Genomic DNA, 22,625 nt, shown 5'->3' with positions numbered 1-22,625 from the left:
CATCTGCAAACAAAGTTCTTATTGTAGTATGTTTGACAACTGGAGCAAATGTTTCATCATAGTCTTCTCCATATTTTTGAGAATAACCTTTAGCTTCGAGTCTTGCTTGGTATCGTTCAACTGTGCCATCTGTTTGGTACTTTACTTTAAAAACCCATTTACATCCTATAGCTTTTCTTCCTTCTGGTAATTCTGTTAGCGTCCATGTTTTTGAGTCATGCATGGATTTTATTTCTATTTCTGTTGCCTCTATCCATTTATTGGCTTCTTCTTCAGGAAGTCGAGATATGTCTTCCCAAGAGGTAGGCTCATAAATTTTACTAGTACTTGCCTTGTATGAAAGGCGTATTGGTGGTTTTCCTTTGTTTTCTCTTATTGAACATCCTGGTTGTGTGTCTGTTTGTAGTTGTATCTCTTCATTTCAGTATTCTATTTTTTATTAATTTCAACTTCTTTTCATCAGATATTCCTTCAGCTATATCATTGCTGTTTTTCCCATTTTTTGTTTCCAGTGAAATCATTATGTCTTCATTTAAATCTTCAATGAATGTCACACTGTTACTCACCATAACTCTGTCTGTTTTGGGATCTAGGATTCTATATCCTTTGCAATTTTCACTATATCCATCAAATATTCCTTCCATGGACCTATTTTGAAGTTTGCAACGTTTTTCTGTTGGAATGAATACAAAAACTTTACAACCAAAAACTCTTAAATGATTTACACTTGGTTTCATACCTTGTCACAGTTCATATGTTTTTTTTTCAGTTTTCTAGAAAAAAGTCAGTTCAGTAGATATGTAGCTGTCATTGCTGCTTCACCCCAATATTTCTCTGATAGTTCGGAATCTGTCAGCATACACCTTAACATTTCAGTCAGAGTTCTGTTTTTCCTTTCTGCTACTCCATTTTGTTCAGGTGTGTATGGAACAGTCTTTTGATGCTCTATACCATTTTTTCTTAAGTAGTTTTCTATTTGGTGTCCTATGAATTCACCTCCATTATCACTTCTAATGACAATTGGCTTCCTCTGAAACTTGTAATTCGACTTTGTCACGTAGTCTACTAGTTTATTGAAAACTTCGCTTTTGTTCTTGATCAAGTATGTGACTGTGTATCTTGAGTAGTCATCTATAAAAGTCACCATATATTTATTGCCTCCTCATGTAGTCACTTTCATGAGTCCACATACGTCAGTATGCACCAAATCAAGTGGTCTTGTGCTTTTCGTTTCACTTTCTTTAGGAAAAGATATCCTTGTGGCTTTGGATTTTATACAACATTCACATCTTACGGTAATTCAGCAATCAGATATCAATAGATCCTTTGTCAATTCTTTCCTTTGTAGCTCCATTATACTTTCAGGATGTCTGTGTCCTAGACGTCTATGCCACATGTGAATACAATTCTTGTGATCATGTGTACACAACTTCATCTGTTCCTTTAATGTGTCTATTACCTTGTTTCCTGCTAGGATTGTACACTCATCATCTTTGAATTTTACAGTAAGTCCTTTAGCTGTTAGACGTTTTACAGATAACAATCCTCCTTCTAATCCTGTAACATATAACACATCCTGTACAAGTATTTTTGAATCATGCCCAAACTTGTTAGAACAGTTTAGCATTCTTTGTCCAACACCTTCTGCAGTTATTTTGCTTCCATCTGCAAGATAAATGGCTTCCTTCTTATTTAAATTAAGTTCAGTAAAGAAATTTTTATTACTTGTCATGTGACTTGTTGCTCCTGAGTCAATAAACCAACCCAACGATGATTTCTTATCAGTCACATTAAATGTGCCATTCCAATTGTTTTCACATGAATCAGAAATTGTGTTTTTCACCTTCTGTGTATTCTCTTTATGATGTAATTTCTGTTGCTCTGCTTTCCATATAGTACAGTCTTACTTTAAATGTCCTTTCTTCTTACATATGAAACATTCTCTTGTCTCTATATTATAGGGTCTTTTTGATTCGGTAGCTTTAAGAGCATTTCCATTATCTTTTTTCAGTAGAAGAATCATTTGTTTGTTCTTTCCTTCTTTGATATTCATCTATGAGTCTAATCTTCACAAACTCTAATGTAATGTCTGTTTCAGGTCTTGTCTCTAGTGCATTTATCAAAGCAGTATATGAATTCGGTAAACTGCACAATAATATTGATGCTACATGGCTTTCCTTAAAATCTTCACCAATTGATCTCAGCTGTGATATCACTTCCATAATAGAGAATATATGCTTCTTTATGTCATTGTCTGCACTTAGTCTCATACTGTAAAGCTTTCTTAGCAGAAATAACTTGTGATTTAAGCTGGGTCTTTCATGTAGCTTTCTTAGTGCTTCTGTAGCGCCCGAGGGTTCGGCCGCTACAGGGGTATTGCACCTCAACCAGAGGTGTGGTATTCCTCTCCCGGGTAAGGATGGAGTATGGACCAGGGCTCAGTTAGCTGCATGCATCACACACACCCCATTTCCGGGGGACAGCTCAACGGTGCTCCCATTTATGCAGTAATGCAGGCACGACAGACCATGTCCCTGGCTGGAGTGGGGAGGGGGAGGAAAACCCAGTGATGTAGGAGCCGAAGGGGACGGTTTCTAAGCATAGGTAGGAGCTCATTGGGTGCTGGTCACCTGAGCTCACTCTCAGAGGGAAGGTATAAAAGGTGGGCACCATCTTAGGACAGGGTCGAGTCAAGTCAGTTCAGAGGGAGAGGAGAAGACAGGGAGCGGAGGCTCTGTAGGAGCTCTACTCAAAGGCAGGCCTAGGGTGAAGGCCGGAGCCTGGGAGGAGAAGGAGAAGTAGGCCTGGAGAAGAGGCCGAGGGAAGGAGGAGAAGAAGGAACAGGAAAGGAGAAGGAGTGACAGAGAAACAGAAGGGCTCAGAAACAAGAAGGCAGAGGGGACCCTAAGGACCAACGTGAAATCGGGTGACGGGTCAGGCAAGAAAAGGGTACCGGATCCCAAATTTGTGGAGACAAATAATCCTCAGCCAAGAACCGGAGGTCGTGATCATCACTTGGTGCGACCCCCTGCCAAACCTTGCTAGGAAGGCACCATATAGGATAGCGGGAAACGGGGCCCACGTTTGCCCGCATAGATCCGCGGCAGCTGGACAAAAGCTTGGTCACTGGTGGGGCACGAGCCAGAGGAAGGATAGAAGGGAGTCCTGTGCCATACTCCTGAATTGCCTGGGGGTTGACCGAGCCCCTCACCTGGTGGACGCAGCACGGCTTGGGCAGTCACTACCTGTACAGAAGTGGCTTGGAGTATACGAACTGTGAGTAAAAGACCCTGGACTGCAACACGTTGTCTTTGTGCTTCTTACTTTGCCAGCACTAACTGTACTGGGACTCTCTGCACCATCACTCCCACCATCTACACCTCGCTACCCTGAGGCTACACTCTTCCCGTGGGGAGTCATACGATCTCAGCTGCACACACCATCAGCCTCAGGGGACTGCCTTGCAGCGGCGGTTCATAATAGCCGCAATCCACGGGTGGCGTAGTCGGACATTACCTAAAACATATAAAAGGCTGCCACTGGTCTGACCACCCTGAGCCACGGGACCGGGTCGCCACTACTACTCCCAGCATTGCCCTGAAGTCTGGTCTCAAGTGCCCCACGGCCCAGGGGGCGAGTCACTTCCCATATTCCCTTTGCTGTATCCTCATTCCTTATGTGGATTAATTGAGCATCATCCACTAATAGGCTGATGGTAGCTCTTGCTTGTCTATTTTTCTTATCCCATGGCTGATTATCCTCATCAGGTCTATCTGTAGTGATTACTTCCCATAAATCATCTTTAGACAATAACATTTCTACTTTGAACTTCCATAACTGATAATTCTCATTATTCAGTTTAGCTACTGTGAGTTTTAGCTCTGTGCTACTTGTCATTTTTAACTTGTCTTACTTGTTTGGAGAGAATTGTACTGAAGAATTCTTCTGCATTCACCAGGGTCTTGCTGAGAGTTCCAGTGTCCTGGGTGTCTGGGGTCCTCGGTGCCTGGGCCCATACACTGTTGCACAGCTTCTGGATACCCACAATTGCGGTAGAAACTTCACAGAGCAGATTACATGGGATAACAAGCTTTTACTTCTCAGAACATGAGGTAAAGGAAAAAAACGCACAGTCACTCAGTACTGCACCAGGAAGTAAGAACAAAACAGAAAGTACAAGAGAGACTTTTTTCTTTTACAATACAGTAAACAAGGAAACTTTACACAACATCACCATCTACTGTCAGATCAGCATAAAGTCCTCCCTCACACAAACAAAGAAGTCCACAACTGTTGCATATACCAACACTTAGGCCATTTGGTGGCATCACAACTCTGAACCAGACCTGAATCAGAGGACAATACAACTTTCACACTCCTTATCTACACTGTGTGCAGAATTATTGGGCAAGTTGTATTTTAGAGGATACTTTTTATTATTGATCAACAACTATGTTCTCAATCAATCCAAAAGACTCATAAATATCCAAGCTTGATATTTTGGAAGTTGGAGTGTTTTTTTTTTAGATTTGGCTAACTTAGGAGGATATCTGTTTTTGCAGGTAACTATTACTGTGCAGAATTATTAGGCAACTTAAAAACCAAATATAATCCCATCTCACTTGTTTATTTTCACCAGGTAAACCAATTTCAGTGCACAAAATTTAGAAATAAACATTTCTGACATGCAAAAACAAAAACCCAAAAAATTAGCGATCAATATAGCCACCTTTCTCTATGATGACACTCAACAGCCTTCCATCCATAGATTCTGTCAGTTGCTTGATCTGTTTTTGATCAACATTGCGTGCAGCAGCCACCACAGCCTCCCAGGCACTGTGTAGAGGTGTACTGTTTTCCCTCCCTGTAGATCTCATATTTTATGATGGACCACAGGTTCTCTATGGGGTTCAGATCAGGTGAACAAGGGGGCCATGTCATTATTTTTTATCCTTTTAGACCTTTACTGGCCAGCCATGCTGTGGAGTAGTTGGATGCATGTGATGGAGCATTGTCCTGCATGAAAATCATGTTTTTCTTGAACAATACCGACTTCTTCCTGTACCACTGCTTGAAGAAGTTGTCTTCCAGAAACTGGCAGTAGGTCTGGGAGTTGAGCTTCACTCCATCCTCAACCCGAAAAGGTCCCACAAGTTCATCTTTGATGATACCAGCCCATACCAGTACCACACCTCCACCTTGCTGGCGTCTGAGTCGGAGTGGAGCTCCCTGCCCTTTACTGATCCAGCCTCTTGCCCATCCATCTGGCCCATCAAGAGTCACTCTCATTTCATCAGTCCATAAAATCTTTGAAAAATCAGTCTTAAGATATTTCTTGACCCATTCTTGATGTTTTATCTTATGTTTCTTGTTCAAAGGTGGTCGTTTTTCAGCCTTTTGGCCATGTCCCTGAGTATCGCACACCTTGTGCTTTTTGATACTCCAGTAACGTTGCAGCTCTTAAATATGGCAAAACTGGTGGCGAATGGCATCTTGCCAGCTTCATGCTTGATTTTCCTCAATTCATGGGCAGTTATTTTGCGCCTTTTTTGGCCAACATGCTTCTTGCGACCCTGTTGGCTATTTGCCATGAAACGCTTGATTGTTTGGTGATTATGTAGCACCCCGAGGACTCAGCTGCTACAGGGGTATTGCACCTCGAACCAGAGGTGTGGTATTCCACTCCCGGGTAAGGATGGAGTGTGGGACTGAGCTCAGATTGCTGCATGCACTACACTCATCCCATTTCCGGGGGACAGAACTACGGTACTCCCACCAGTTAGATGTGCAGGTACGACAGCGTCTGTCCCTGGCTGGAGTGGGAGGGGGGGAGGAACATCCCAGTAGTGTAGGGGCAGATAGGGGAGGGACTCTGGGCATAGAGGTAGGAGCCCATTGGGTGCTAGTCACCTGGGCTCACACATAGAGGGAGTATATATGGTGGGCACCATCTAGAGACAGGGTGAGTTCTGAGAGAGAGTTCAGCCAGAGAGGGCTGACAGGGAGCTGTGGCTCCGGCTGGGCCCAGCTCCAGGGCCAGGCCTGTAGTGGAGAGAAGGAGGAAGAGAGGCCCAGAGACACAAGACAAGAGGGAACCCTGAGATCCCAGAAGTAAACCAGAAGGGTGAAGGGTTGGCAGAAAAGGGTACCGGATCCCAAGCTGGTAGAGGCTAATCATCCTTAGCCAGGAACCGGAGGTCGTGGACAAGTTTTGGCGCGACCCCTCGCCATATCCACCAGGAAGGCAGACCACGAATAGGGTCAGGGAAGCCGGGACAGGTTTCGCCACCAAAAGGCCCGAGGGAGCCGGACATAGGTGGGTCCCTGGCGAGGACGGCCAGTAGAAAGGAAGAGAGGGGAGCTCAGGACCACGCTCTGGAACTGCCCGGGGGTTGGCCGAGTCCCGCACCTGGTGGATGCAGCACGGCTCGGGTGGTCACTGCTGGCCAAAGTGACCGGAGCAACACCTGTGAGTAAAAGCCTTGAACTGCACCACACGTCTCTGAGCTTCCTTGCTGCACCATCACAACCACTATCATCCCCATCTGCTGCCCTGAGGCCATACCCCTCCCGTTGGGGGTTATACCATCTACGCTGCACAATCTTATCACCGGCCTCAGCGGTCTGCCCTGCAGCGGCGGCCTCATAGCCGCAATCAACGGGTGGCGTAGTCGAACACCGTACCATCTTCTGCTAAAAACTGCCACTCAGCTTGACTCCCTGGGCACGGACCGGGTCACCGCCACGAGACTACTACCCCCATCTGATCCGGCTCCGGGTAAGCCCCCGTGCGCGCGATGCCGCACGACACAGCAGGCCCAGGGGCGCGTCAATTACACTTCAAAAGTTTGGAAATTTCAAGACTGCTGCATCCCTCTGCAAGACATCTCACAATTTTGGACTTTTCAGAGCCCGTCAAATCTCTCTTCTGACCCATTTTGCCAAAGGAAAGGAAGTTGCCTAATAATTAAGCACACCTTATATAGGGTGTTGATGTCATTAGTCAACACCCCTCCTCATTACAGAGATGCACATCACCAGATTTACTTAATTGGTAGTTGGCTCTCAAGCCGTTGCAGCTTGGAGTAGGATAACATGTATAAAAAGTATCGTGATCAAAATACGCATTTGCCTAATAATTCTGCACACAGTGTATGAACTAACCAATATTTATTGCCACAACTTTTTCTCCCCTTCCCATACTGATAGTTCTGCTATGTCACTTGTCTTATTACTGTACTATTCTATGTCCTGTTGTGTATAAATATGTGACTCTTCAAATTTTGGGTTATACTGATGAAGAGACCTGAGGAGTCTCGAAAACTGCTATTTATTTCCATCTTTTCAGTTAACCATTAAAAAAAGCATCAATCACTGAAGACTCTCAAATTGAAATATTTTTCTATCCACTGACTACGACGGTACAAAGATACATTTTTCCTGTATTAAGAAGTATCATGATCATTCTTCACTCTCTTTATAGAACATATAGTAAAAAGCTGGCGGTGCAGGCCACAGCAAAAATAACAGTAAAATCACCAGTGGATCCACTTCAGTAAAAATCCGACAGTTTTTTCCTGAAGCGGCTTTGTGAGCGAAAACTCTAGCGGCTGTGCTGGCATTTAGAATATGCCTTGTGCGCATAGCCAGGGCCGGACTGGGACTGAAGTTCAGCCATGGCATTTGAGAGCAAACAGGCCCACTTAATGTGTGATGAATGTTCATGAAGTATGTTGTGCCTCTACGGGGAAGATTGTGGCATGCGATAAGTGTAATATACTGTATGGGGCTGGTTAGGTGTGCAAATAAAAGGGATGCAAGCAATTATATTGCTCCCATAGCTCTTATTTCCATGATAAACTTACTGACAACTTGATAAGGCACATGAAGGATATTCCAAATGGGAAAGAAGTTGTAAGGAATAAACAGTACAAAATAATAAGGGAGGTCATTGTATATGGGGCGTTGAACTGGAGGTTGTTATTTTGAATGGGGAAGGTGGTCTGTACAGTTCTGAGGGGCTACAGCGGGCAGCTGCTCCCGGAGTCTTGTGTGCTTTGTGTACTGTTCAGCGGTTGGTGGCCGGGTATCCTGCCCTCCGGTAGTCCGGTCGTGAGAAAGTATTTATTTTAAATGGTTATGCAGCCAAAGGTATATGACTGAGAAGCCACTCATGTATACTGCCAGATAGAGGCCAGAAGGACATTCGTATGGTCTGTCTGACTAATGGACACGTATGTACAGTGTTCTTTGGGAGATTTTCAAGTGTACATGCTAAGCTCGAGGGAAAAATGCTAGGTGAATACAGCCTAATAGTAACATTATCAGTAAGGATTACAGATTATGAGCTCTCTGCATTAACAGATATCTGACTTCAACAATTATATCTTGGACAGGAGTTACGGTAGATACATTTACACTGGCTGACTGTGACCGTTAAAGGGAATCTGTCACCCCCCTGGGAGATATCAGACCTCTACTATGGCCATACAGGGTATAGAAAAGTAAATCTAGATATACCTGTATGGCCCATAGTAGAGGTCTGATTGCAGAGAAAACCGTTTTAATCAATTCTATTTTGTACAGGCTTGGCGTCCAGGGGAATGCCAAGAAATCCCCGCCTATGTGCTTATTATTCCCCCAAATAATAAGCACATGCCGAATCTGCCAGGCGGTGGAGGGATCGAGCCGCCGAGGGGACCGGCCCCTAATCAGTGAGAATTACAAAGTTCAAACTGGAAATCGGAGGCTTCTGTACTTTCAGGGCGCAGTTGCCACATCCGCACTCAATTCGCCAAAAAGGTAACCACATAGGATCCAGGGAACTCCAGGTTGCCCAGAAAGATCCGAGGATACCAGCTTGGGACATTGTTTGGCGAGGCGCAGGGCAAGAAGGGTGAGGGCCAGCGCAGGAAGACGGCTGAGAAGGCCATATAGAACGGGGTCCTGTCAGGCACTCTTGAAACACCTGGGAGTTTGCTGAACCCCGGCCTGGTGAACGCAGCGTGACGTGGGAGGCTGTAAACTGGACAGTGCAACCTGAGGAACTGAACAACTGTGAGTAAACTCTGAGGACGGCACCCCACTGTCTTTGTGAAGTTATTGCTGCGCCATCACCCCCTGCACTACACCGCAACATCCATAACAACTCAGCAGAGCCCTGGAGCTAAGCTCTACCTGTGGAGAGCTAAACCAACTCTGCTGCATTAACAACAGCTCCAGAGGACCTGCTCCGCAGCGGCGGCTCCAAATAGCCGCATACCATAGGTGGCGTCACGAACTGTATATAAAACTATAAATCCCCTGTAAATAATATTCCCCTTTTGATTGACCGCCCTGGGTCACGGACCGGGTCACCGCCACTGTGACATCTCCCCTAGCAACAACAGGCCCGGCACCGAGTACCCCACGGCCCAGGGGGCACGTCACATATTCTAAGGCATTTTGGGAATGCCTTGAGTTTATTATGTCCTTGGATGTGTTGCCTATCAAATCGTGGATGAATCGGATTACTTTTATTTGATTTCTATGGAAGGTGTAATATTACTTATCTCCGGACATTCAGTGAACATACTAGTGCTCTTCCATGGCTCGAGTTCACTTTAAGTGCAGTCTTTTCAGGACACAGCACTGAAGCATGTACTTTACACTCTGCAGAGGGCTGGCAGTCCTAAAATTTGTGGCACAAAGCCCAAGGCGAGATCAGCTGAGACGGACTCCATGCCAGGATGGCAGTGTTATACTGTAATTAGAAGAAGTCTAATAGGAAGAGTTTATTAAAGGAATAGTTTCAGCTTCACAAAATAATAGTTATTTTTGGCATACTGAAAAGTTAAATGATTTTGCCATATACTTTCTGTATTAATTCTTCACATACAGTTGAAACCAGAAGTTTCCATACACTATATATAAAGACACATCTGCATGTTCTTCTCAATATCTGACATGAAATCAGACTAAACCTTTCCCATTTTAGGTCAATTAGGATTATCATAATGTTTAATATTTGCCAAATGCCAGAATAATGAGAGAGAGAGAGAGAGAGAATGATTTAAGGCATTTTTATTACTTACTGCAAAGTCAAAAGTTTACATACATTTCATTAGTATTTGGTACCATTGCCCTTAAACTGAATGACTTGGGTCAAACGTTTGGGATATCCTTCCACAAGCTTCTCACAATAGTTGGTTGGAATTTGGGCCCATTCCTCCTGACAAAACCGGTGTAACTGATCCAGGTTTGTAGGCCGCCTTGCTCGCACCTGCCTTTTCAGCTTTGCCCATAAATTTTCAATAGGATTGAGATCAGGGCTTTGTGATAGCCACTCCAAAACATTGACTTTGTTATCCTTAAGCCACTTTGTTACCATTTTGGCAGTATGGTTCAGGTCATTGTACACTTGGAAGACCCATTCCCACCCAAGCTTTAACTTCCTGGCTGATGTCTTGAGATGTTAATTCAGAATTGCCACATAATCTTCTTTTCTCATGATGTCATCTATTTTGTGAAGTGCACCAGTCCCTCCTGCAGCAAAACAACCCCACAACATGATGCTGCCACCCCCCGTGTTTCACAGTTGGGATGGTGTTCTTAGTCTTCCAAGCTTCTCCCTTTTTCCTCCAAACGTAAAGATGGTCATTGTGCACAAAAAGTTCAATTTTAGTTTCATCAGACCACAGGATATGTCTCCAAAAATTAAGGTCTTTGTTCCTGTGTGCATTTGTAAACATTAATCTGGCTTTTTTATGTTTCTTTTGGAGTAATGGCTTCTTCTCGGCAGAGTGGTCTTTCAGCCCATGTTGATACAGTACTCGTTTCACTGTGGATATTGACACAATCTTACCAGCTTCCGCCATCATCTTCACAAGGTCTTTTGCTTTGGTCCTTGGGTAGATATGCACATGTCGGACCAAAGCATGTTCATCTCTGGGACACAGAACCCGTCTCCTTCCTGAACGGTATGATGGCTCGACATTCCCATCTTGTTTGTACTTGGTTATAATTGTTTGTACAAATGAACGAGGCACCTTCAGGTATCTTGCAATTGTACCCAAGGATGAGCAAGACTTGTGCAAGTCCACAATTCTCTTCCTGATATCTTGGCTGCTTTCTTTAGACTTTCCCATGATGCTACACAAAGAAGCAGTGTGTTTCAGGTGTGCATTAAAATACATCCACAGGTGTGTCTCTAATTAACTCAGATGTTGCCAAAAAACGTATCAGAAGCTTCCAAACACATGACATCATCATATGGGCAGTCCAGAATTGTTAAAAGGCATAGTAATCTTAGTGTATGTAAACTTTTGACTTTGCAGTAAGTAATAAAAATGCCTTAAAACATTCTCTCTCTCTCTCTCTTATTATTATTGTGTCATTTGGCAAATATTAAAATTATGGTAATCCTAATTGATCTAAAAAGGGAAAGGTTAATTCTGATTTCATGTCAGATATTGAGAAAAACATGCGTATGTGTCTTTTTATATAGTGTATGTAAACGTCTGGTTTCAATTGTATTTCAATATCTCTGCTTGCTCTCAAAGAAAAGTAACCCTTACTGTTTCGTCCCAGCTGATAAGAATTGGTCCAGGTCATAGGATATTTACATGGTCGCAGGGCTAACTACAATGTGAGTACAGTTTTCACAGCTGTGTCGTTTAGTGAGTGAGTTCATCACATTACCAGAACAGATTTAAATCCACTGGAAGTGAGCAATTAGATTTTTACTGAATTACAGCATGTAGATCCTGAAAAAATAGTAATTGATGCAGAAAATATATTGGAATATTGTGTAACATGTTATTATAAAAAAAATGTTGTTCAAACATCCATAGATAGAAATCGGTTGAATATAGGCGCTGTCGGTCTGGAAGTGGAAAAACAATGCGGTTTTTCTTCATTTGCACAACGCGTTTTCGACGTAGGTCTGACTTCATCAGATACTCTTCATTTTTCTTTATACAAAAAAAATAACATTTATTTTCTGAAACTGCAATATTCCCTTATGAATTATGATACATACTAGTTTCTTAGAGATTCTGGAAATTACACTTGTATAGACAGATAGAAACAATACGCTAATGGTTCTATATATATTATTGGAGATTTACCCCAACACGATGGGTAATAGTTTAGGGCCTTACCTTGCTTGGTCCAGGTTATGACTGGAGCTGGTTGTCCACTTGCGAAACATGGAAATTGGGCATCTTTACCCTCACTCAAGGCCTGGTCATTGGGAACCACAGTAAACCTTTGCACTTCTAGAAAAGGGGATGAATTCACAAATTGAGTAATTTTGTCTTTAGCAGTAAAGCATGATGGAAGTGAACCATGAGGAGTCTAAGTAAGGCTGCATTCTCAAATCCGTGTGAGTGTTACCATCCAAAAGAAAGGATTCAAGGGGTAACGTTTCTCCTTGCAGAGAGTGACATGTTAAGCATATCAAGGTCAAGAGAATTTTAAGCTGCAATGCTTCTCTGGTAAATATGCAAATTGTCTCTTCAGAGAGGAAGAGGACTAGAACTTTTGTGCCACCTATAGGAAGTAGCAATCCTAAAAGTCAATATCAACTCACTAACAAGCCTTGTCACATGACTTAAGGCCCTGTCACACTAAGCGATGCTACAGCGATCCCGACAACGATACGACCTGTCAGGGATCGTTGCTGCGTCGCTATGTGGTCGCTGGTGAGATGTCAAACAGTCAGATCTTCCCAACAACGCAGCAACGATGCGGCGACCCGTAACGATCTATATAACGATGCACGCCTATGTGTTTCTGTGTCTGAGTCGTCAACAAGGACGTTGGTAAGGTGTCAAACACAGCGATGCATGCTACCCAGCGGGACCTCAACGATCAAAAAAAGGTCCAGACCATTCCGACACGACCAGCGATCTCACAGCAGGGGCCTGGTCGCTGCTAAGTGTCAAACGTAGTGAGATCGCTACTGAGGTCGCTGTTGCGTCACAAAACTTGTGACTCAGCAGCGATCTCGCTAGCGATTTCGTTTAGTGTGACGGGGCCTTTAGGATAAAAGCCACAATCTGGTTCTGCCTTTTATCCTAAGTAATGTGACAAGGCTCGTTAGAGAGTCGATATTGACTTTTAGGATTGCTACTTCCTATAGGTGGCACAGGAGTTCTAGTTCTCTTCCTCTTTGAAGAGACAATTTGCATCCAAGAGAAAGAAATAGATCTTTGTTTCTCAGGTGCCTCTGTTTTTTTTCCTCATCCGTTTTTCTTTTTAATTGAAGCAGGTAGACTATCTGAACCATTTAAGCAATGGATTATTTAAAAACAGATGAAATTTGGATAGTACTCTAAAGTACACAGTCGGTCTTCCGTGTTCCATCGGTTTTATATGTATCTCCATAGACTTTAATGGCCGAGTCTATAGATGAGAATAGGACAAGCTCTGAGTCTCATGGACCGGAGACATGGATCAGTCTTTAAAAGGATGGGTGTATGGATCAATTAAACTCTATGAGTCCATGTGCTGTCTGGTGAAAAAAATGGATGTGTCACACGAATGTGTGAATGTAGTCTAAGTCTGGGTGTCCACCACCTCTCTATACTTCTCCAAATCACTAAATTTGTTTGCAACCTCGATCATCCAGCTCCCTCCCCTGTATCAGCAGCAGTGATTGCTAATAACCGTATGCTGAGATTTACCTTGCACAATAATAGAGGCTGGGGCCTGTATGGAGCCTTCACTGTTGCTGGCGTGACACCAATACAGTCCCTGCTCGGAGAAACTGACGTTTTGGATGTACAGGCCTCCGGAGCTGGTGACGGTGAAGCGATCATTAGTGGAGACAGGATCTCCTGTGTCTGTACTCCATGTAATACTTGGCTGCGGATCTCCAGAGACCCCACATTCCAGCGTCACGCTGCTGCCTACTAGGACCTCGGTGTTCTGGGGCTGTATTATAAAAACCGGCTTTGCTGTGGAAAGCAGGCAAATCTTTAAGAAAATTATGAAGACACAGGCACTTAAAGGTAATAAGCAGGTTTTTGCTATTTAATTTGAGAACAGCATGATATACAGCAAGGGACCCTGATTCCAGCGATGTGTCACTTACTAGGCTGGGTGCTGTAGATTCAACACAACCAGTGTTTTAGCAGCAGGAGATTATCACTACAGGACTGGGTGCCTCGTGCACGGCAGTCAGGCTAATCTTTGTAACCCCGCCCCCACCACTGATTAGGAGTTTTCTGCCTATGCACATGTGGCGCCCCTGCGGGTCCAGTTGCCACAGGGGTACAGCACCTCACCCAGAGGCGTGGTACCCCACTTCCAGGTAAGGAAGGAGTACTACCCGGGACCCACACACCTGCATCCAGCACTACACCACTCCAGACCAGCTCACGGGGCAAGATGCACTTGGTCACGGCTGAGCCCTGTCCCTGGCTGGAGGGGGGGGGACGACCAAAGGAGAGGGAACCATGTACTGGGTGTGGGTGGAGGAAGCAGCAAAGAGGTTATAAGAAGAAGGGGAACCTTCTAGAAGGAGCTCAGTACAGTCAGGGCTGTAAGCCCAGGAGGGAGGTCCTGCTTGTGACAGATCCAGACAGGAGGGGGCTCAGAGTAAGGGGCCCAGAAGAAGGAAGAAGAGACAGAGGGGTTTTCAGGGGCACGGGAGCATGGACGCTCTCCGTGGGACCCGCATCCACCCGAACACCGTTGAGTGGAGGAACCAGGCCGCAGAAGGGGACCGGCCCCAGACTAGTGGAGAACAACCAAGCTCAGCTAGCCATCTGGAGGCCGCACATTTTCAAGGTGTTGCAGCCGAAATCCACAATTACATCACCGAAAAGGTAGCCACATAGGGTCCAGGGGACAGAGAGTAAGTCACCTGACAAGGCCTGAGACCATTGGCTTGGGACACTGATTGTAAGGTGCAGGGCAGGAGGGCGAGAGCCAGCGCAAGGAGACGGTCAGAGAGGCACATAAGAAGGGGTCCCGACGAAGTGTACCTGAACTGCCTGGGAGTTGGCTGGATCCCTTCCGTGGAGAACGCAGGACGATGTGGGCGGTTATAACCGGCTGCAGTGACAACCTGGAACTGCCTAAGAACTGTAAGTAAAGCCTGAAAACTGCACCCCACTGTGTCCTTGATTTATTGCTGCGTCATCAGCCCTGCACTACACTGTCCCTGCCGACAGCATCTACCTTTTCAAATCACCATATACTGCCCTGGAGCTTAGCTCTGCCCGTGCAGAGCTGAATTATCCTTGCTGCGTCACCATCAGCCCCAGTGGATCTGCACCACAGCGGCGGCCCCATATAGCCGCATACCACGGGTGGCGTCACGAACATTATCCCCAAATCTTTATTTCCCCTATTGACTGTCACTTTATTTGACTGCCCTGGGCCACGGACCAGGTCACTGCCACCGAGTACCCCATGGCCCCAGGGGGCTCGTCAACTTGGCGTCACGAACAGGATGAACCGACCCATTATCACGGGTCCCGTGCGCCTATAGAGTGTGCTTGTTGCTAAAGCAGTGGCGCCCACCCCAGAAGAACGGGCGCCATTATGTGTGTGCTAAAATACGAGAAGAAACCTCCCATCATGGGCTGGGTCCCAGAATGGCGCCAAAAACCGAGTCCGCCTCATGTGCCTGCGGCCATATACCTAGACTTGTCCATCAGTCTGGGGGCGCCGCCCCCTGGTGTGGCCGACAGCAAGCTGGAGTGGGACCGCCCCTAAAGGGAAGAGGAGAAGGAAAACCTTGCAGACAGGGCAAGGCCACAGACAGTGGAAGCAGAATGCACCCAACAGGCGCCATGGACGGAAGCAATGCCCGTGCCCTGCAACCAGAGGATTCTCCACTTAACCTGGAGGGGGTCCTGGGCAAGCTACCCCTGGAGGATATGGGGTTTGTACGTGCGGAAGTACAGGAGCTGGGCCGGCGAATGGAGGAAGCCCAGTAGACCGCCGTCGCGCAGTGGAAGGGTGAGCTGCTAGAAAAGCTGACCCGGCAGCAGTTAACACCTAGCCCGATCACCAGCACCCCAGCCCCGGCGGGGCCATTCCTGAGGGGACGCTGAATACCAGAGCGACAGTAAGCAAAGGTAATGACAAAGCCCCTGTCCCGGGCGTCGACGACACTGACACCCTCCTAGGCCCCTTGGGAGAGCCATCAACTCCTACACCCGTCTGGGTGTACGGGTGTGCCACGTGGGACTGGTCCACGAGGGTTGAGGATCAGCAAAGAGCCCCTTTACTGCCCACGCCCGCGCCCCAGTGTAACATAGGTACTTTAGATGCAGTGACACAGAAAAACAGAGCAGCCAGTACAGGGTTAATAAACAAGGGGGATTTACTGTAACAGGGTCAATCTCCATGCAGGGAGTAACAGGGGAAATATGGGGACAACAAGGGGAGTAGCAGGTAACAGACTATAAACGACAATTCACAGTTTGACTAGATGTAGCAGAGTCGACATGGTTGTAATCGGCAGTTTTACATTTACCTGACTCTTGTTCCCAACAAGGCAGATGCCGTCTGATGCCGGTGTTGTTTTCTTCTGGCTTCCCTGCCTAAACAATGCTCCGTCTTCTGGCGGCAGCGGGCGGTCTCCGGTTTGACCCGCTGAGCCCCTAGTCCATAACACTGCACCTCACTTGCTCGGCTCCACGTCTTCTGGCGGCAGTGGGCGGTCTCCGGTTTGACCTGCTGAGCCCCTAGTCCATAACACTGCACCTCACTTGCTCGGCTCCAAGGACCCTGCGTCTCTTCTCCCTCTAGTCGGGCTTGACTCCCACTGTCAACTGCCTGCTTTCCCGCGCAAAACTCCTTTTTCTCCCTCCTCCTAGACACACTTCCAGCTCCCCGGTCACCTGACCCCTGAGCTCTGGCTCTGGACACGCCCCCAGTTTCCCGGTCACCTGACTCCTGTGTTCGCAGTCTGTCTTCCCCCTGCAATCAGAGGCACGGACCCGGCAGTTCCGGATCCCTTGTTCTGAAAGTACTTACACCCCGGTCTTCCCCCTTACACTCCCGCTCTCCTTTAACTCGCCATTCCACGGGCGAGAGTTCCTTCACCAAACGTTCACATTCTTGGACTTCCTGAACGATACATTGCCATATAAATTGATCTTGTTCGTAACGGTGAGGAGGCACTCCTGCTGTTGTCCGTTCTGACCGGCGTAACTCAGTTTGACCGATGGGGGGTGCAGGGACACTTGGATTCCCAATCTCCGCCTGCCCGGTGGCTTCAATCGATGGTGTTCCCTCGCCGCCTGCACTGGGGACTGCAGGTAATCGAGTGCTGGGTGTTATGCACACGCCCGGACTGACTGGCGTGAGCGTGATTAGTGATCCCACTGGACCATGAACCAAGGAGTGCCTGGAGGGGAGTGACTAAGCATCAACCCGGTCCGACCAAGGTCGCATGGCGGCTCAGTCGACTCCGTGAACCAGGGAGGAACTGAGCAGAGGGACCAGGTGCTACTCCAGGTCAGACCCCGGTCACAGCTGTTGACCCACACTGGGGAATGCAGGAACAGGCAGGTTAGACTGGCATATAGACAGGTGGGTACTGGCAGGCACGGCTGGTATGCAGACAGGTGGGTATTGGCAGGCACGGCTGGTATGCAGACAGGTGGGCACTGGCAGGCCCGGCTGGCATGCAGACAGGCGGGTACTGGCAGGTAGGAACGCAGGCAGGATAGGGATCAGTACAGACTGGGATACAGGAACGGAGCCGCAGGTGCGGTAGACAAGCTGAGCAGAGCAAAACCTGCAGATGCGGTAGACAAGCAGAGCAGAGCAAAACCGCAGGTGCAGTAGACAAGCAGAGCAGAGCAAAACCCGCAGGTGCGGTAGACAAGCAGAGCAGAGAAAAACCCGCAGGTGCGGTAGACAAGCAGAGCAGAGCAAAACCCGCAGATGCGGTAGACAAGCAGAGCAGAGCAAAACACGCAGATGCGGTAGACAAGCAGAGCAGAGCAAAATCCGCAGGTGCGGTAGACAAGCAGAGCAGAGCAAAACCCGCAGGTGCGGTAGACTTGCAGAGCAGAGCAAAACCCGCAGATATGGTAGACAAGCAGAGCAGATCAAAACCCGCAGGTGCGGTAGACAAACAGAGCAGAGCAAAACCCGCAGGTGCGGTAAACAAGCAGAGCAGAGCAAAACCCACAGATGCGGTAGACAAGCAGAGCAGATCAAAACCCGCAGGTGCGGTAGACAAGCAGAGCAGATCAAAACCCGCAGGTGCGGTAAACAAGTAGAGCAGAGCAAAACCCACAGGTGCGGTAGACAAACAGAGCAGAGCAAAACCCGCAGGTGCGGTAAACAAGCAGAGCAGAGCAAAACCGCAGGTGCGGTGAACAAGCAGAGCAGAGCGAAACCGCAAGTGCGGTGAACAAGCAGAGCAGAGCGAAACCGCAGGTGCGGTGAACAAGCAGAGCAGAGCAAAACCGCAGGTGCGGTGAACAAACATATCCAGATACACACAAGGTACTTACAATGAAGTAGCGAGTGTACACAAAACTCCCAAACAGAAGTTCAGAGACAACGAGTTGGAGTTAGGTGCAGATTCAGACACTGCAGGAAAAGGGAAGGTTCGGACATAGAGACAAACAGGTAACGGGCTAGGACACAGTTCAGACAGGGACTGAACCAGGAACAAGATACAGGAACGAGCCTGGGTACTCAGCCCCCGGGGTGGCGGAGACAGACTAGAAGTCACAGATACAGGTAACAGGCCTGGGTATACAGCCCCCAGGGGCAGAACAGACAAGATACAGGACAGGACCTGGCAACTCAGTTGCAAGGAACACACTGAAGAAAAGTGTTGCTCAGGCACCCCCTACTAGGTGGAGGGGGTTTAAGTATCCAGTGACTCACAGCAATAGGCTGGGGAGGCATTAGGAGTGCGCACACAGTAACTATAAGAATCAGGCAGTAGCCGCGCCGCCGCCCTAAGCAATCAGACAAGAGACACAGCAGGTACTGGAGCAAAGTGTGCAGCCTGGATTGATAGGTAAGATGGCGGTCTTGCATGGTGGGAGGTGGTAAGCCATGCCAGCACGCCGCCAGGGATGTTACACTGGGGCTCGGATGTAGAATCAACAATTCTTCTTCATCCACATCGTGGCTTGGGGCAACTGTGACAGGACCCTCTCTAGAAGCAGGTGATCCTTCTTCATCTTCATCATGTTTAGACAGACAGGGCCGCAGCATACTACGGTGAACCACTCTGGTAGGGGCCCTTTCAGCCCCCTCGGGTTGAACTTCATACACAGGTCCTTCAGCGCCAACCCTGCGCTTCACTCGCTGCGGGGTCCGTTCCCACCGCCTACTCAATTTGCCTTGGGGCCGCCAGTCTCGAACCAACACCCGCTCCCCGGGCCTCTGAGCTGTCCCTCGAAGAGGTAATGTCTCATGATGTTTGAGCTCCCGAAACTTTTGTTGTACCAACCGTCGGAGGGTCTGCAGTCGATGTCGGTGTTCTCGGACCAGTAACACATCCCTGTCCGTGGGTAGTCCTTCTCGGGGTCCAGCTCTAATCGGTAATCTCTCACCCCTTTCGCCCGAACAGTAAGGAGTGAATCCCGTCGTACTATTCACTCGGTTGTTGTAGACCCACACCAGCTCAGCCACAAACTCAGGCCACCATACCTTCCGATCGTCCTCCAACGTGCGGAGCATTTGGATCAGTGTCCGATGAAAGCGTTCACAGGCCCCATTTCCTTGAGGGTGGTAAGGAGTAGTCCGTGACTTCTTAATCCTGTACAACCGGTGCAGCTTTTCCATCACCCAGCCTTGGAAGCAGACGCCTTGATCAGAATGGATCCTCTTTGGGCAGCCGTACACCCGAATGAAGTCTCGGCAGATGGCCTGCGCAGCAGATTCGGCGGTCTGATCTCTGGTCGGGGTCACCACCGGAAACTTTGTGAAGTGGTCTGTCATCACTAGGCAATGTTCATACCCGAGATGCGCCGGTCCAACAGTCAAATAGTCGATCATCAGCACCTCCAAGGGGGCAGAAGCCACAATGGTTTGTATGGGGACCCGCTGCTCCGGGGGCTTAACCAGCTCACAGCTTCGACATCTTCGACAAGTGTCTTCTATTGTTGCTCGCAGTCGGGGGTGATACACCAGCCTCTGCAAACACGGAAATGTCTTCTCTGGTCCGAAGTGAGCCCCTCGTTCATGACCCTCCTTAGCCACTACTCCGACCAACTTCTCTGGGATCACCACTTGCCAAGTGATCCCGAACTCTCGCAGTAGCTGTACCCGTCGGTACAGCAGCCCGTCTCGCAAACAAAGTCTCTCCCATTGTCCCAGCATTTTCAGGGTGCCCGGGGACAGGGTACTCCTCTCCTTTCGACTGGGGACCTGTCTCAAAGCCACCCATTGACGTAATTGGGCGACTTCTTTGTCAGTCTGTTGAAGTCGGACCCAGTCGTCTCTTGGCTGCCCTAGCACTTGTTCTTCTGACGTCTTTCCGATCTGTCCCTGCGCCGCGACCAGCTTTGGAAGCTAGGGCCCTCATCCGCCTCCAAATCTTCATCATGGTCATGATCAGGCCGTTCATATGTCACTCTGGAGAGGGCATCAGCATGAGTATTCTCTGCCTTAGACCGGTAGGCAATTTTATACCGGTACCTGGCCATGCAGGCCACCCATCGCTTCTCCAGGGCCCCCAATTTCGCATTCTCCAGGTGAGCCAGCGGGTTATTATCTGTTCTCACCAGTACTTCGGACCCGGACAAATACTCTGCAAACTTTTCGGTCATTGCCCAAACCAGAGCCAGCAACTCTAATTTGAAAGAGCTATAATTATCTGGGTTCCTCTCAGAGTCGTGAAGGGAGCGACTGGCGTACGCAATCACGCGATCTTTCTCCTCCTGTACTTGGGATAACACGGCTCACAGACCATGTAGGCTCCCATCAGTGTGGAGTATGAATGGTAGGGAGAAATCCGCATAAGCAAGGATTGGGGCCTCGGTCAGGGCCATTTTTAGGGCACGGAAGGCCTTTTCCTGGCTGCTTCCCCACCGAATCATCTGATTCTTGGTGCCCGCCAGCACTCCCATAAGTAGCTCCAGCAATGGGTTGGCTATGCGGGTGAAGTTCTTCACGAATCTTCGGTAGTACCCGGCAAGTCCCAGGAAGGCCCGAACGTCCTTCACTGTCTTCGGGGTAGGCCACTTCTGTATGGCGGCCACCTTTTCCCGGGTGGGTCTGACTCCTTCACCGGACACAGTATGACCGAGATATTCGATCTGTTTGCGGAACAGGTGGCACTTCTGGCGCTTCACCTTTAGGCCATGACTCTGTAGGCGACTCAGTACTTGCTCCAGTCGCTGGAGGTGCTCCTCGAAGGTGGCAGCATAGACAATTATGTCCTCAAGATAAATCAGTGTCGCCTCGAAGTTCAAATCGCCCAGGCACCTCTCCATCAGATGCTGTAATGTCCCGGGGGCGTTAGTCAGGCCGAAGGGCATCCGATTGAACTCGAACAGTCCCATGGGTAATATGAATGCTGTCTTCGCATGGTCATGTTCGGCCACGGGCACTTGCCAATACCCGCTGGCCAGATCCAAGGAGGAGAAGTATCTTGCCTTCTCTAAGGCCGAAAGGGACTCTTCGATTCGGGGTAGTGGGTAAGAGTCTTGTACTGTACAGGCATTCAGTCGTCTATAGTCCACACAGAACCACAGAGTCCCATCTTTCTTCCTGATCAGGACAATCGGGGCTGCCCACGGACTCTGACTCTCCCGTATCACACCACTCTGTAACATATGGGCTAGCATTTCCTTGACCTCTTTACACATCTGGGGAGGTATCTGCCTGTATCTCTCCCGCACTGGGGCAGCGCTCCCCATGGGAATCTCCCGGGTAATGGCTTCGGTGCAACCAAAATCATCCTCATGGCGAGCAAAGACTTCTTAGTACCGCTCCAGTACCTCCTCAACCTGCTGCACCTGTCGAGGTGAAAGTCCCGTTAATTCAGCCCGCATTTGTTCTACGATTTTTCATCCCCCCTTCGCTCTAGCACGGTGGGATTCCGGCGGCACGGTGACCGCCAGAGTCCAGTGGTCTCCTCGTACACATCAGGTTGCACCAACTTCTCTGGCATTCCCAGAATCTGGGCTATTTCCACCCTGGGAGGGAGTGTGAGATCACCTTCGCCCAGATTAACGCACCGCACTATAACATTGCCACCCTGGACGGTGGCCAGTGTCCGAGCCACCAGGAGTCCGGGGGTACTTTGTCCATCGATGTTGGTTCTATCTGAACTTCGACCCCCTAAAGAGGTGTGCAGGCCCATGCGGGTAACGTGAGTACAATTTGTCCAGGCAGTAAGGTGAGAACCGTAGCTGCTGGTACTATTATTTTCCCCAGGACCTTCCCTTCACTCGACGTCTCCTCAGCCTGGGCGGCTCGGATTAATTGTTGAAAAATCCTCCTTTGGGGGGTTCGTGGGTCCCACCGGTCTAGAGGAATCTCCTTCGGCTCACTAATCAGGATTTGCCCGACTTCTTTCAGCACATTCATTCCGAGGGTCAACGGGGGTCCACTTCCGGGTTCCCCTGCGACCAAGACGACCCCATTTTTCCCTCATCTTTTCCATACACTCGGATCTTCATCCAAACCACCCCTGCGACCGG

General features: G+C 48.1%; 1 protein-coding gene across 1 annotated transcript in view; it reads right to left on the bottom strand.

The window, feature by feature from the left end:
• The window catches only part of LOC141272326 (peroxidasin homolog), an 81,074-nt gene that overhangs the window by 31,981 nt on the left and 26,468 nt on the right, over positions 1-22,625 (bottom strand). The window contains exons 10-11 of the mRNA XM_073682913.1: positions 13,668-13,940; positions 12,141-12,257 (exon numbers count right to left, since the gene is read on the bottom strand). Coding sequence (XP_073539014.1) covers positions 12,141-12,257; positions 13,668-13,940 — 390 coding nt within the window. The remainder of the gene's footprint in view (positions 1-12,140; positions 12,258-13,667; positions 13,941-22,625) is intronic.

This window comes from Phyllobates terribilis, unplaced genomic scaffold, assembly GCF_046119375.1.
Source record: "Phyllobates terribilis strain yellow unplaced genomic scaffold, ASM4611937v1 Scaffold_5__5_contigs__length_657084704, whole genome shotgun sequence".
Classification (NCBI taxonomy): domain Eukaryota; kingdom Metazoa; phylum Chordata; class Amphibia; order Anura; family Dendrobatidae; genus Phyllobates; species Phyllobates terribilis.
This window is presented reverse-complemented; position numbering and strand designations above follow the sequence as displayed.